Genomic DNA, 15,096 nt, shown 5'->3' with positions numbered 1-15,096 from the left:
AGATCCCGGCCGGCGCTGGCGGCTCAGTCGAGGCGCGTCCCCTCGCCCCCCCCCCCCCCACCGTGTCCCCCCCACACCCGTGTCCCCCCGACACTGCCCCCCCCTTCCCCGTGTCCCCACCATGCCCCAGAGCCTGCGCCTGCCCTCCCGGCTGGCCCTGCTGTCCCGCTGCCTGCCCGAACTGGGGGTCCCCCGCCACCCCCCGGCCCCCCCCCCCTGCCACCAGCCGGGGGGGTCCCCGCAGCCTGGCAGAGATGCCGGGGCCCAGCCCCCCCGCCTTCCTCTACGACCTCCTCTGCCGCGGGGGCCTGCGGAGGCTGCATGAGCTGCAGGTAATGGAGCTGGGGAAAGGGGGGGGGTCGACCTGGTGCAGCCCCCCCCAGGGGGTGGGGGTATGGGGGGCACCCCTGATCTTGTACCTGTAGGGCTCGGAGGGGACTTGGGGACCCCAGTCCCACCACCTTGAGCTTGGAGGTAACAAGGCGGGGACCCCGATCTTGTGAGTGGGGGTATGGGGGGGACCCCGATCTTGCACCTCTAGGGCTTGGAGGGGACAAGGGGACCCCAGTCCCACCAGTCTGGGGCTTGGGGGGGACAAGGGGGACCCCAGTGCCACCACCTTGGGCTTGGAGGGGACAAGGGGACCCTGGTTCCATGGCCCTGAGGCTTGGAGGGGACAATTGGGGAGACCCATATCTTGTGGGTGGGGGTATGGGGGGACCCTCATCTTGCACCTCTAGGGCTCAGAGGGGACTTGGGGACCCCAGTCCCACCAGTCTGGGGCTTGGGGAGGACATGGGGGGGACCTGGTTCCTTCCACCCTGGGACATGGAGGGGATGGGGGGACCGCGGTCCTGGGGCTTGGAGGGGACAAGGGGACCTTGATCCCCCCCCCCCTTCTGGGGCTTCAAAGGGACCCCAGTGTCACCAACCTGGGGCTTGGAGGGGACAGCAGGGACCCCGATCTCAATCCCTGGAGCTCAGTGGGGACAAGGGGACCCCAATCTCGGTCCCTGGGGCATGGAGAGTGGGGGGGGGGGGAGGGATGACCCTGATTTCGGTCCCTGGGTCTTGGAGGGGACAGCAGGGACCCCGATCTCACCACCTCGGGGCTCACTGGTGACAAGGGGATGCCGATTTCAATCCCTGGGGCTTGGAGGGGATGGGGGGACCCTGATTTCGGTCCTTGGGGCTCAGTGGGGACAAGGGGACCCCAATCTCGGTCCCTGGGGCTCGGGGGGGGGGGGGAAGGCAGCGGGAGGGGGCAGCAGCACCCAGGGCAGGCCCCCGGAGCTACCCCCGGGACCACCAGGACACCGGGACCACCCCCCTACCCCCCTCCCCGTACCAACGGCCCGTCCCCTCCTGTCCCGCATCCCCCCGGAGTCGCCGGGTCCCTTCCCCGGTCCCCCCCGCCCCGGTGCCACCCCGGGACCACCCCCCCTAGTCCCCGGGTGGCCACAGCGGGGACCACTGGGACACCGGGGCCACCCCGGGACCACCGGGACACCAGGACCACCCCCCCTCCCCGTGCCAACGGCCGGTCCCCTCCTCTCCCACATTGCCCCGGCGGCTCCGGGTCCCCTTCCCCGGTGCCCGCCCGGGACCACGGCGACACCGGGGCCACCCCTTTACCTCCCCTTCCCCGTGCCAACACCCGGTCCCCTCCTCTCCTGCATCCCCCCGGGTGCCTTCCCTGCTGCCCCCCTGGTCCCCCTCCGGTGCCACCCCAGTGCCCCCTCGGGACCACCGGGGCCGCCGCGGGGCTACCGGCACACCAGGACCACCCCCCTCCCCGTGCCAACGGCCGGTCCCCTCCTCTCCCGCATCCCCCCGGCGGCTCCGGGTCCCCTTCCCCGGTGCCCCCCGCGGTGCCAGCCCGCCGTGCCGCCGCAGGTGGAGGGCCGTGCCCGGTACGGGCCGGTGTGGAAGGCGAGCTTCGGGCCCATCCTGACGGTGCACGTGGCGGAGGCCGGGCTGATCGAGCAAGTGCTGCGCCAGGAGGGCGACTTCCCCGTCCGCTCCCACCTCTCCTCCTGGAAGGACCACCGGCTCTGCCGCGGGCACGCCTGCGGGCTGCTCACCGCGTGAGTGGGCACCGGGGGGGGGGGGGGGGGCACGAGGGGGTGGGTATGGGCACGGGGAGGTGGGTGCGGGGTCGGGGGAGTGGGCACGGGGTACGAGCATTTGGGGGGGGGGATACGGGGTCTAGGAGGTGGGTCTGGGGTCGGGGGAGTGGGCACGGGGGGGTGGGAGGTGAGTACGGGCATGGGGGGGGGGGGGGATACGGGGTCTAGGAGGTGGGGCTGGGGGCTGGGGAGTGGGTATGGGCACTGGGAGGTGGGCACAGGGGGCGGGGGGGTGGGTACGGGGTTGGGGGAGTGGGCACGGGGGGGTGGGAGGGGCGTATGAGCATTTGGGGGGGGGATACGGGGTCTAGGAGGTGGGTCTGGGGTCGGGGGAGTGGGCACGGGGGGGGTGGGAGGTGAGTACGGGCATTGGGGGGGGTACGGGGTCTAGGAGGTGGCTCTGGGGGCTGGGAGTGGGTATGGGCACTGGGAGGTGGGCACAGGGGGCGGGGGGGGTGGGTACGGGGTCTAGGAGGTGGGGCTGGGGTCGGGGGAGTGGGCACGAGGGGGGGGTACGGGGTCTAGGAGGTGGGTCTGGGGGGACTAGGAGCTGGGCAAAGGGGGCTGGGGGGGGTACGGGCACGGGGGGGTGAGTCTGGGCATGGGGGAGTGGGCACGGGGGGTGGGTACAGAGTCGGGGGGGTGGGCACAGGCATTGGGAGGTGGGTACGGGGTCGGGGGGGTGGGCAAAGAGGGGGGGGCACAGGGTCTGGGGGCTGCCCACAGGCACTGGGGGGTCTGCACAGGGGCTTGGGGGGGGCACAAGGGTCTGGGGGGGGGACGGGACTGCCCGGGGGCCAGGGTGCTGGGCATGGATGCCTGGGGGGGTGTATGAGGTTTTGGGGGGGGGGCGGCTGCCCAGGGGGTCTAGGGGGGCCACCTGTGGATCTGGGGGGGCAGCCCAGGGGGTCGGGGGGGGGCTGGACATGGATCCATGGGGCCGCCCCCCCCCCCCCAGAGGAGGAGGGGGGCTCTGGGGTGTCTCCCTGCGCCGTGGGTGCTGTGGGGTGTCTGTGTCCCCCCCCCAGACCCCCCCGTTTCCCCCCCCCCGCCTACGCACCCCCTTCCGGGAAGGGCCTGGCAAGTCTGGGGTGACTCAGGCGTGAATCAGGGCCCCCCCCCCCCCCCATCCCCCCCCACTCCCCCCCCTCCCTGGCTGCCCCCAGGATGTGAGTAACTGCAGGGGAGCGCCGGGCCCCTGCGTGGGCACCTGGGGGGGGGAGCCTGGCACCCCCAAACCCCATAGGCACCCCCCTGTGCTCTGCCCCCTAGATCCCTGCACAGCCCCCCCAATTCCATACCTGGCCCCCCAACTCCATGGGCACCCCCCAGACCCCCCCCCAGACCCCCCAATTCCATACCTGGCCCCACAACTCCATGGGCACCCCCCAGACCCCCCCCCCAGACCCCCCAATTCCATACCTGGGCCCCCAACTTCATCTGCACCCCCCTGACCCCCCCTTCCAACCCCCCCCCAGCCCCCCAGATTCCATACCCGGCCCCCCAACTCCATCTGCACCCCCCAGCCCCCCCCCAGAGTCCCCCCAATCCCATCCTGGCCCCCCCCCGGCACAGGGACATGCTGGGGCCCGTTGGCCCCTGCGGGTGCCCCCGCTCGGGGAGCACCACCCTCTGCCTCGGGGGGGGGGCCCGTCCCACGTGTCCCCACGTGTCCTTCATGTCCCTGTACCCCACCCGTGTCCCCGCATGTCACCTGTGTCCCCATGTGTCCCCACGTGTCCCTGAACACCCGCCATGTCCCCATGTGTCCCCCATGTCCCCACACACCACCCGTGTCCCCTCATGTCACCTGTGTCTCCCCATGTCCCCATACCCCACCCATGTCCCCCCCATGTCCCTGCATCCCCCCCGTGTCCCCCATACCCCACCCGTGTCCCCACACACCACCCGTGTCCCCACATGTGTCCCCGTCCCCCTGCCGTGTCCCCCCAACATCCCTCCATGTCCCTGTCCCCCACCCATGTCCCTTGTGTCCCTGTCCCCCACCTGTGCCCCCCCACGTCACCCGTGTCCCCAAGTGCCACCCATATCCCTCCCCGTGCCCCCCATGTCCCCCCGTGTCACCGATGTCCCAGTGCCCCAGCTGTGTCCCCCCGTGATCCCCCACATCACCCGTGTCCCCCCTGTCCCCATCTCCCACCCGTGTCCCCCCATGGCCCCGTGTCCCCCCCATCCCCATGCCCCCCCATCCCTGTGTCCCCCCGTGTCCCCCGTCCCCTTGTCCCCCCACATCACTGATGTCCCCCGTGCCCCCCTGTGTACCCCGACATCATGCGTGTCCCCAAGTGCCACCCGTCTCTCCCATGTCCCCCTGTCCCCCCACCCCAGCGTCACCCGTGTGTCCCCCCCCAAATTTGTCCCCAGGGAGGGCGAGGAGTGGCAGCGGCTGCGGCGGCTCCTGGGGCGGCTGCTGCTGCGGCCGGTGGCCACCGAGGGCTACGCGGGGCCAGTGGCCGCAGTGGTGGGCGACCTCCTGCGGCGGCTGCAGCGACAGCGCGACCGCCACCCCCAGCACCTCGTCCCCGACGTCGCCGCCGAGTTCTACAAGTTCGGCCTGGAAGGTGGGGGGACAAGGGGGGGGGCAATGGGGGGGGGGTACCAGGGAATGTGACACCCCCCGGGGTCTCCCCGTGTCCCCAAGGGGCTTCTTGTGTCCCCCCCCAGGGTCTCCCCGTGTCTGCAAGGGGCTCCCCGTGTCCCTTAAGACCTGGCGTGTCCCCATGTCTCCAAGGACTTGTGTGTCCCCCCCCCGGGTCTCCCCATGTCCCCATGACTTTCATGTCCCCCAAAGTCTCCCTGTGTTCCACTCTGGTCTCCCCATGCCCCCCCAGGGTCTCCCTGTGTCCCCCCAGGGTCTCACCATGTCCCTGGGGACATCCCATGTCCCCCCATGTCCCCAGGGCACCCTCTGTCCCCCAATGTCTCCAAGGACTGTTGTGTCCTCCCCCGGGGCTCCCCATGTTCCCCATGGTGCTCCTCATGTTCCTCAAAGTCCTCCGTGTCCCCAGGGTTCCCCTTGTCCCCACCACGTCCCCAAGGGCCTCCTGTGTCCCCAAGGGTTCCCCAAGGTTCTCCATGTCCCTTCGGGGTCTCCTTGTCCCCACCCCATCCCAATCACATCCCCAGGGTCCTCCATGTCCCCAAGGGTTCCCTTTGTCCCCACCACATCCCAACCACATCCCCAAGGGCCTCCTGTGTCCCCAAAGGTTCTCCAAGATCCTCCATGTCCCCGTGTCTCCCCTTGTCCCCTGGTTCACCCCCTTGTCCCTTCCTTGTCCCCTCTCTCCAGGCATCTCCTCCGTCCTCTTCTCCTCCCGCCTGGGCTGCCTGGAGCAGGAGGTGCCGAGGGACACGGAGACCTTCATCCGTGCCATCAACACCATGTTCGTGCTGACGCTGCTCACCATGGCCATGCCCAAGCCCCTCCACCGCCTCTTCCCCAAGCCCTGGAGGACCTTCTGCGAGGCCTGGGACTACATGTTCGCCTTCGGTGAGGGGCCACCGAGGGGGGGGACCCCGGGGACAACTGAAGGTCCCCTTGGCCACCAGGACGCTCACGGAGATTCGTCTTCTCCCAGCCAAGGGTCACATTGACCGGCGCGTGGCCGAGGTGGCCCAACAGGGACAACCCGGGGAGAAGACATGTCTCACCGACCATCTGGCCCAGGAGAAGGTCCCCATGAAGGTCATCTACGGCAACGTCACTGAACTGCTGCTGGCTGGGGTGGACACGGTGAGGAGGGGACACGTGTGGGTGGGTGTCCCCCATCTTGGTGGGGTCCTGCTGATGTCACCTCCTTCCACCCCACAGATCTCCAGCACCCTCTCGTGGAGCCTCTACGAGCTGGCCCGGCACCCCGGGGTGCAGGAGGCCCTGCACAGGGACCTGGTGGCCGCCCTGGGCAACGGAGGTGGCTCTTCAGTCACCGCGCTGGGAAGGGTCCCCCTGCTGAGGGCCGTGGTGAAGGAGACCCTGAGGTGGGGATGAGGACATGGGGCGGGGATGGGGGGGACAGGGGTGAGGGTGAAGGTGGGGACAAGGACGGGGATGAAGATGGTGATGGGGATGAAGATGGGGACAAGGATGGGGATGAAGATGAGGATGAAGATGAGGACCCCCTTGATGAGGGATGGAGATGAAGGTGGGGACAAGGACGGGGACAAAGATGGTGGTGGGGACAGGAGTGGGAATGAGGAGAGGGATGGGGATGAAGATGGGGACAGGGAAAGACTGAGGATGAGGATGGAGATGAGGGTGAGGACAGGTGTGGGGACGAGGATGGGGACAAGGACGGGGATGAAGACGGGGACAAGGATAAGGATGGAGATGAAGATGGAGACAGGGATGAAGATGGAGATGAAGATGGGGACAAGGATGGGGACAGGGACAAAGAGGAGGATGGGGATGGGGACAAGGACAGGGATGGAGATGAGGATGAAGATGAAGGTGGGGACAAGGATGGGGATGGTGGCGGGGATGGGGACAAGGATGGAGCTGAGGATGGGGACAGGGATGAAGATAAGGATGGGGACAAGGATGGGGATGAAAATAAAGGCGAAGATGGGGTCGGGGACAAGGACGAGGAGGGGGAATAAGACAAGGATGGGGACAGGAGGGGGGGCTGGTGGCAGCTGTGGTGACATCTCCCCCCCTTGTCCCCACCAGGCTCTACCCCGTCATCCCCGCCAACGCCCGCGTCATCCCTGACCGCGACATCCGCGTGGGCGACTACCTGGTGCCGCGCAAGGTGACCTCGGGGAGGGGGGGGGGGGTGTGTGTGTCCTCATGTCCCCTCCATGTCCCCATTCACCACCCCCATGCCCCCACCAACTGTGTGTGTGTGTCCCCCCAGACCCTCATCACCCTCTGTCACTACGCCGCCTCCCGCGATGGCCGCCTCTTCCCGGCCCCCGACGCCTTCCTCCCGGAGCGCTGGTTGTCCCCCGATGTCACCCGTCACCCCTTCGCCTCCCTCCCCTTCGGGGTGGGCAAGCGCAGCTGCGTGGGACGTCGCCTGGCCGAGCTGGAGGTCCACCTGGCGCTGGCACAGGTGAGGGCCACCCCCCCCCCCCATCCCCCTAACTGTCCCCAACCCTCAACCATCCCCAACCATCCCAACCCCGGTTGTCCCCAACGTCCCCTCTCACCTGTCCCGGCAGATCCTGCTGCGCTTCCAGGTGCGTCCGGAACCCGGTGGTGGCCTCGTCCGTCCCATGACCCGCACCCTGCTGGTCCCCGAGGCCACCATCAACCTCCAGTTCCTCAGCCGGTGAGCGGGGGAACCCACGAGGGACAAGCGTGTGGCACTGATCACCAGTGGTGGCCCCAGCCCTGGTGGTGGCTCCACTCTGGTGGTGGCCCCAGACTCAATGGTGGTCACTCCGGTGGTGGCCCCAACCCTGGTGGTGGCCCCCCACTCTGGTGGTGGCCCCAGACTCGATGGTGGTCACTCCGGTGGTGGCCCCAACCCTGGTGGTGGCCCCAACCTCAATGTTGGTGACCCCAAACTCAATGGTGGTGACCCTGGTGGTGGCCCCTGGCCCCAGTGGTGGCCTTGACCCTGGTGGTAGCTCCAACCCTAATGGTGGCCTTGACCCCATGGTGTCCCCAACCCTGGTGGTGGCCCGGACCCTGGTGGTGTCCCCCAACTCCAGTGGTGGCCCCTGACCCCAGTGGTGGCCCTGACCCCATGGTGTCCCCAACCCCAGTGGTGGCCTTGACCCCGGTGATGGCCAGTGACCCCTGTGGTGGCCTTGACCTTGGTGGTCCCTGACCCCCGTGGTGACCCCAGCCCCGGTGGTGGTCTTGACCCCATGGTGTCGTCCCCCCCCGCCCCGGGGACAGTTTCTGGCAGTTCCCGGCTTATTTAAAGGTTTATTTATTGGCAAATAAAGGCGGTTTTGGGTGCGTCGGTGCCGGCTGCTCCCTGCCCTGCCGCCTCTGCCCCCCCGTGTCCCCCCCCGGCTCTTTGGGGTGACTCAGTGCCCCCCCCCGGGGTGCACCGGGTGGGGGTGGGGGGGTGGCCTGCCCCGATGTGCACCCGGGGGTGATGTGGCTCCGGGGTGGGGACGAAGCAGGGGGGGACACACAGACCGGGAGGGGGGAGATGGGGATTAGTGGAGGTATGGGGGGGGCGGGTGTCCTGAGTGGGGTCCCAGCATGAAAGGGGATGGTCCCTGTGGCCCCCCCAGCCACCTACCCCCATGGATGTGTCACACCCCCCTCCATGACCCTCCCGGCCCCCCCCCCCCCACCGTGACCTTGTCCCCCCCGCGGTGACCCTGCTGTCCCTTTCCTGTGTCCCCCCATGACCCTCCTGTCCCATCTCCCACCCCGACCTCGTCCCCCCCCCCCCGTGACCCTCCCGTGTCCCCCCCATCACCCATCCCACCCCCCCCCCGGTGACAGCGTTTCCCCCCCCCCAGCGGCCACGAGCGGGTTAACACGGTGGGGGGTGTGGTGCGTGTGTGTGTGTGTCGGGGGGGGGGGGGGGTGTGTCAATGTTCCACGGGGGGGGGGGGGAGCGCTGACGTCAGCGCCGGGGACTCTGGACCCTCCTGTGACCCCGGCGTAGCCGAGCGCGGTGACACCGCGGGGGGGCGGGGGGGGGGGCACCGTGTCCCCTGCTCCCTCCCCCCCTCCCCAACCTCGGGGCATCCCCCACCACACACGCCCCCCCCCCCCTCCGTGGGTTCCCACCCCCCCCCCCCCGTGCGTTGTTTTCCCCCCCCGCGCCGTGACCCCGCTGCCCCCGCGGGGCCGTTTCAGCACCACGGACAGAGCCGGGGGGGGCGGGACCCTCCCAAACCACGTGTCGTCCCCCCCCCCCATGTGTGTTTCCCCCCCCCCCCGGCCACCCCCGTGTCCCCCCAAGCCCCCCCCCGTTCCCCCCCAAACCCCGGGTGGAGTTGGGGAGGGGTTTCCCAAGAAGAAGGGGGGGGCACGTAGCGATCCGGGGGGGGCGGTCCCCCCTGTGTCGTCCCCCCCCCTCAAAGTGTGTACCCACCAACCACCCACGCTGCCCCCCCCCGCCATGTGTCCCCCCCCCGGCCACCCTTTCCGCCCCCCCCGCCCCCCCCCCCAAACGCGGGTGGGGTTGGGGGGGGGGGGGTGTCCCCAACAAGGAGGAGGGGACACGTAGCGATCCGGGGGGGTGTCCCCCCCACCTCAAAGTGTCGTCGTCGTCCCCCGGTGCCCCCCCACCATGTGTCCCCCCCCTCCCCGCCCACCCCCGTGTCCCCCAAACCCCCCCCATCCCCCCCCAAACCCGAGTGGAGTTTGGGGGGGGGTCCCCAACAAGGTGGGGGGGGGCACGTAGCGATCCGGGGGGGATCCCCCCTGTGTGTCCCCCCCCCATCCTCCCCCCACCCCCGCATTGTCCCCTCCCCCCGCCAGGGGGCGCCGCGGGGACCCCGGAGCCGCGGGTTCGAGCCCCGTCCCGCCCCCCCAACTTACCGGGGACCCCGCCCCCCCCAAACCCCCCCCCTCAAAGGGAACCCAGGCGTCCCAGTGCCCGCCCCCTCGGACCCCCCCCCTGACACCCCCCCTTCCCCATGGCCCTTCCGGCCGCCCCGTCTCGTTGGTTCCGGTCCTCCAGCCCCTCCCCCCGCCCGGGCCCGCGCGCCGCCGCCCGGTGAGTCCCGGGGACCCCCCCCCCCAAAACGTGCACGTGGTGCCCCGCCCCCCCCTTTGCACCCCCAAAGCCGGGGGAAAGGGAGGGGGGTGTCCCCCTGCTCCCTCCCACGCGTGGCAGTGCGGAGGGGGCGGCACCGGGTGGGGGGTGCTGGATGGGGGGGGCTGGTTGGGGGGTCGCTGGTTGGGGGGTGTGGGGGTCGGGGGGGTGTTGGGGGGTGCTGGATGGGGGGGCTGGTTGGGGGGTGCTGAGTTGGGGGGGTTGTTTGGGGGGTGCTGGGGGTCGTGGGGTGTTGGGGGGTGGTTGGGGGCTGCTGGATGGGGGGGGCTGGTTGGGGGGGCTGGGGGTCGTGGGGTTGTTGGGCGTGTTTTGGGGGGCTGGTTGGGGGGGTTGGGGGTTGCTGGATGGGGGGTCTGGTTGGGGGGGCTGGGAATTGTGGGGTGTTGGGGGGTGGTGAGCATGAGGGGAGCAGGGTCACTGGGGGGTCTCTCTATGGGTAACTGGGGGGGGGGTCTCACTGTGGGGCATTGGGGGGGGGCTCTGGGGGGCAGGATGGGGCAGGAGGGATGGGCGCAGTACACAGGGGGCCGGGGGTCTTGCTGTGGGTCACCGGGGGTCTCTCTGTGGTCACTGGGGATCTCTCTATGGGTCACCAGGGGGGTCTTGCTGTGGGTCGCTATGGGGCGGGATGGCACAGGAGGGGTGGGTGAGGTGCTGGGGGATCACGGTGGGGCACTGGGGGTCTCGCTCTGGGGTGCTGGGGTCTCACTGGGGGTCACTGGGGGTCTCATGGTGGTCTCTGGGGGCTCTCACTATGGGTCGCTATGGGTCACTATGGGTCGCTGTGGGGCAGGATGGCACAGGAGGGGTGGGTGAGGTGCCGGGGGATCACAGCGGGGCACTGGGGATCTCGCTCTGGGGTGCTGGGGGTGTCTCTCTGAGTCCCGGGGTGCGCTGCTGTGGGTCGCTATGGGTCGCTGTGGGTCGCCGTGGGGCAGGATGGCGCAGTACGAGCCGGTGGCGGAGATCGGGGTGGGGGCCTACGGGACGGTGTACAAGGCGCGGGACCGGGCCAGCGGCCGCTTCGTGGCCCTGAAGAACGTGCGGGTGACGGGGACGGAGAACGGGCTCCCCCTCAGCGCCGTCCGCGAGGTCGCCCTCCTCAAGCGCCTGGAGCACTTCGACCACCCCAACATCGTGCGGTGAGACCCACGGCCCTGCCCCATAGCGCCGCCCCATAGCGCCCAACCAACACCCCCCCCCAGCCCCAGCCCCATGGCGAGGATCGAGGAAAGGCGACGGCTCCGTCATGGTTGGGGCGTGAAAAGTTGACACCCCCCCCTCGTGTCATTCCCCCCCCCCCCCCGTGTCCCCTGCCCCGTGTCCCCCCCCCCGTGTCCCCAGGCTGATGGACGTCTGTGCCACCGCCCGCACCGAGCGCGAGACCAAGGTGACCTTGGTCTTCGAGCACGTTGACCAGGACCTCAAGACCTTCTTGGACAAGGCGCCCCCCCCGGGGTTGCCCCACGACACCATCAAGGTTGGGGGCGGGGGGGGGAAGGTCCTAGTGGCCACTGAGGTCCACACGGTGGCCACATTGTTATTGTCACACACACACACACCCCCCTTAGGACCTGATGAGGCAGTTCCTGCGGGGGCTGGACTTTCTCCACTCCAACTGCATCGTCCACCGGGATCTGAAGCCCGAGAACATCCTGGTGACCAGTAACGGCCAGGTCAAACTGGCCGACTTCGGCCTGGCCCGCATCTACAGCTGCCAGATGGCCCTCACCCCTGTGGTGCGTCCTTGGGGGGGCGGCGGGGCAGGAGATGTGGGTCTCAAAGGGTGGCGAGGGCTGGCTGGGAGGAGATGTGGGTCTTGAGAAAGGAGAAGGGCTAGGTGGGCCTGGTGGCCGTGGGTTGGGGTGGCCATGAAGCCAAGGAGCTGGGGGTCCCAGGTGGGTACAGATCTGGGTGGCCATGGGTCCTGGTGACCATGGGTTGGGTTGGCCATGAAGCCAAGGAGCTGTGGGTCAGGTGGGCTGTGGGTCCTGGTGGTCATGAAGCCAAGGAGCTGTGGGTCCCAGGTGGGTACAGATCTGGGTGGCCATGGGTCCTGGTGGCCATGGGTCACGTTGGCCATGAAGCCAAGGAGCTGTGGCTCCTGGGTGGCTCTAGAGCGGGTTGGCCGTGGATTTGGGGCCGGGTGGCCGTGGGGCCGGGTGACTATGGGGCTGGTGGCCATGGGGCTTGGGTCACTATGGGGCTGGTGTCCCCCCCCCCGCAGGTGGTGACGCTGTGGTACCGCGCCCCCGAGGTGCTGCTCCAGGCCACCTACGCCACCCCCGTGGACCTGTGGAGCGTGGGCTGCATCTTCGCCGAGATGTTCCGCAGGAAGTAAGGGGAGGGACATGGGGGGGGGGGGACACATGGGAGGGGACATGGGGGGGGGGACATGGGGGACACGGGGGGGGGGATGTGGGGAACACCGGGGGGGGACACGGGGGGAAAAGGGGGGGGGGACATTTTGGGGGGTGTGTGTCCCTGTGTCTCCCCCCACGCCCAGTGACATCCCTGTCCCCCCCCCCCCAGGCCACTTTTCTGCGGGAACTCTGAGGCCGATCAATTGGGCAAGATTTTTGGAGTGAGTTTTTTTGGGGGGGGGCGGCACAGGGGGGAGACAATGGGGGGGGGTGAGGGCTCTTGGGGGGTGGGGGGGTGTCTATTTGTGTTTTGGGGGAGGGAGTGTCAGGGGGGCTGGAGGGGGGGGTCCCAAAGTGGGGCAGGGGGGGCATTTTTGGGGGGATCCTGAGCTGGGGGGGCCCTGGGGGGGTTTGGGGGGGGGGCCGCAATGGGGGGGTCCAGGGTGGGGGCTGTTTTGGGGGGGGTCCTGGGGTGGAGGGGGGGTGCCCCCCCCCAGCCTTTACCTTGTGTCCCCTCCTGTGTGTCCCCCTCCCTCACCCCATGTCTCCCCCTCACCCCGTGTGTCCCCTCCCGGTGTGTGTCCCCCCCATGTCCCCCCCCCCTCCATGCCCCCCCCAGCCTGATCGGGCTCCCAGCCGAGGAGGAGTGGCCGCTGGACGTGGCCCTCCCCCGCTGCGCCTTCCCCCCCCGCCCCCCCCAGCCCCCCCAGGGCTTCGTCCCCGAGATGGAGCCTCTGGGGACACAACTGCTGCTGGTGAGGGGGGGGCACCGCGGGGGGGGGGGGCACCGGGGGGGGACGACACACACACAACATAGGGTGAGGGGAGGGGGACACATTGGGGGGGGGGGGGGGGATACATGAGGTAGGAATGGGGGGGGGACAATGGGGGGGGGGGGATACATGGGAAGGGGGACGTGGGGGGGGACGACACGGGGGGGGGACATGGGGTTGGGGGGGGACACATGGGGGGGATACATGAGGTGGGAATGGGAGGGGGGGACAAAGGGAGGGGAGGGGATACATGGGAAGGGGGACGTGGGGGGGGACACACACAGGGTGAGGGGGGGGAACACGGGGGGGGGACATGGGGTTGGGGGGGGACACATCGTGGGGGGGATTCATGAGGTGGGGACGGGGGGGGACCATGGGGGGGACACCAGGTGGGGGGGGTACACGGGAGGGGGACGTGGGGGGGGACACAGATGGGGTGAGGGAGCGGGACACGATGGGGGGGTGGGGGGGACACGGGGGGGCACCGGGGGAAGGACATGGGGAGGGGGACACGGGGGGGGACACACACACCTGGGGGCGGGATGACACGGGGGGGGGGGCAAAACAGGGTGGGGTGGGGACACGGGGTGAGGGGGGGGGACGACACACAGGACCCCCCTGAGCGTGCGAAGCCCTTTGGGGGCAAGGGGGGGGGGTTGTGATGGTGTGTCCCCCCCCAGGAGATGTTGACCTTTGACCCTCACAAGCGGATCTCGGCGCACCAGGCCCTGCGGCACCTCTACCTGCGCGACCGGGGGGGGGGCCGAGGGGTAGCCCCCCCAACCACCCCCCCCAACCCCGAGGGGGAGGTCACCAGTCACACCCCCCCATCACCCCTCCTTCTCCCACGAGGACCCCCCCCCCCGTGCAAGCAGGATGTGCCGCCCCCCCCCCCCCCCCAATCCTTGTGCAGGGGGGGGTGGTGGTATATGTGTGTGCTGGAAGGGGGTGCCCCTCCCATCCTCGTGCAAGAGGGATGAGCCCCCACACACTTTGTCCTCATGCAAGAAGGGTAAGCCCCCCCCCCCACCATCCTCGTGTGAGGAGGAGGTGACACCCCCCCCTCTTGACCTCGTGCAAGGACACCCCCTCCCCTGTCCTCGTGCGAGGATGTGGCCCCACCCCATCCTCGTGCGAGAAGGATGAGCTGCCCCCCCTTTTGCCCTCGTGTGAGGAGGAGGTGACCCCCCCACCCTTGTGCGAGAAAGATGCCCCCCCCCCTTTGTCCTCGTGTGAGAAGGATGAGGCCCCCCCCCCCTTATCCTCGTGCGAGGAAGAGGTTACCCCTCCCCCATCCTCGTGCAAGGAGGTGCCTTCTTTCCCCTGCCCCATCCTTGTGTGAGGTGGGTGCCGTCCCCCCTCAAATCCTCGTGCAAGTACACCCCCCTCCCCCCAATCCTCGTGCGAGCCACGTGCGAAGGACGGCGACGCTGCCCCTGCACTGGTGCTCTGCTCACATGATGGTGCTGGGGGGGGGATCGTGAGCCAGGGTGGGGGGAACCCCTCGTGCAAGGGGGGGGGGGGGGGGGGGGGCAGAAAGACATGCCCTCCCCCCCAATTTTCCACTAATAAAGGGGCACAAGTGCCCCCCCCACCCTTGTTCACCTGCCTCGTGTGTTCACCTGCCTCGTGTGTCACGGGGAGGGGGAGGACACAATGATATTGGGGGTGGACACGGGGGGGGGTCCTGCCCCATGGCGGAGGGGGGGGCGGTTTCTGCCCCACAGATCCCGGAGCTGTGGTCACTTTAGTGCCTTTATTTGGGGGGGGCGCCCCCTGGTGGCATTTGGGGGGGGGGGGGAGCCGGGACACAAGGGACATGTCACCTTCCCCCCCCCCCAAAAAAGCCGGGGGGGGAGGGGGTGCCCTCCCCCCAGTGCCAGCTTTGGGGGTGCCCTCCCCCGCCCCCCCCCCCTTTCCCAGTGCATAAATAACCAGTAGCCACCAGTTTGGGGGGGGGGTGGGGGGGCAAAGTGACCACCTGGGGGTACGGGACGACACCTTTTTGGGGGGGGGGGGGGGTGTCCCCAGGGCTTCATGCGGGCCGCGCAGTTGGTGGGGAGGGGGCGGCTGGTCGGCGGCAGGGGATATGATGGGGAAGGGGGGGGTCGCAAAG

The 15,096-nt window shown here is 69.7% G+C and overlaps 2 protein-coding genes across 2 annotated transcripts; both read left to right on the top strand.

Moving 5' to 3' along the window:
* Nucleotides 1-226: 226 nt before the first annotated feature.
* On the top strand, nucleotides 227-8,058 carry CYP27B1 (cytochrome P450 family 27 subfamily B member 1; the record flags this gene model as incomplete). The annotated part of the gene is made up of 9 exons (XM_074166953.1): nucleotides 227-332; nucleotides 1,897-2,087; nucleotides 4,515-4,711; nucleotides 5,440-5,640; nucleotides 5,729-5,883; nucleotides 5,962-6,128; nucleotides 6,817-6,898; nucleotides 7,004-7,201; nucleotides 7,311-8,058. Coding segments are annotated over 9 exons (1,411 nt in total), but the record flags the coding sequence as incomplete, so codon positions are not given.
* Nucleotides 8,059-10,783: 2,725 nt separating this feature from the next.
* Nucleotides 10,784-13,750, top strand: CDK4 (cyclin dependent kinase 4; the record flags this gene model as incomplete). The annotated part of the gene is made up of 7 exons (XM_074166952.1): nucleotides 10,784-10,986; nucleotides 11,189-11,324; nucleotides 11,416-11,583; nucleotides 12,072-12,181; nucleotides 12,377-12,429; nucleotides 12,829-12,962; nucleotides 13,661-13,750. Coding segments are annotated over exons 1-7 (894 nt in total), but the record flags the coding sequence as incomplete, so codon positions are not given.
* Nucleotides 13,751-15,096: the final 1,346 nt, after the last annotated feature.

The sequence above is a fragment of the Numenius arquata genome, unplaced genomic scaffold (assembly GCF_964106895.1).
Source record: "Numenius arquata unplaced genomic scaffold, bNumArq3.hap1.1 HAP1_SCAFFOLD_1545, whole genome shotgun sequence".
NCBI classification, from domain to species: domain Eukaryota; kingdom Metazoa; phylum Chordata; class Aves; order Charadriiformes; family Scolopacidae; genus Numenius; species Numenius arquata.
The sequence above is the reverse complement of the archived record's forward strand: the minus strand, read 5'-3'. Positions and strand labels throughout refer to the sequence as shown.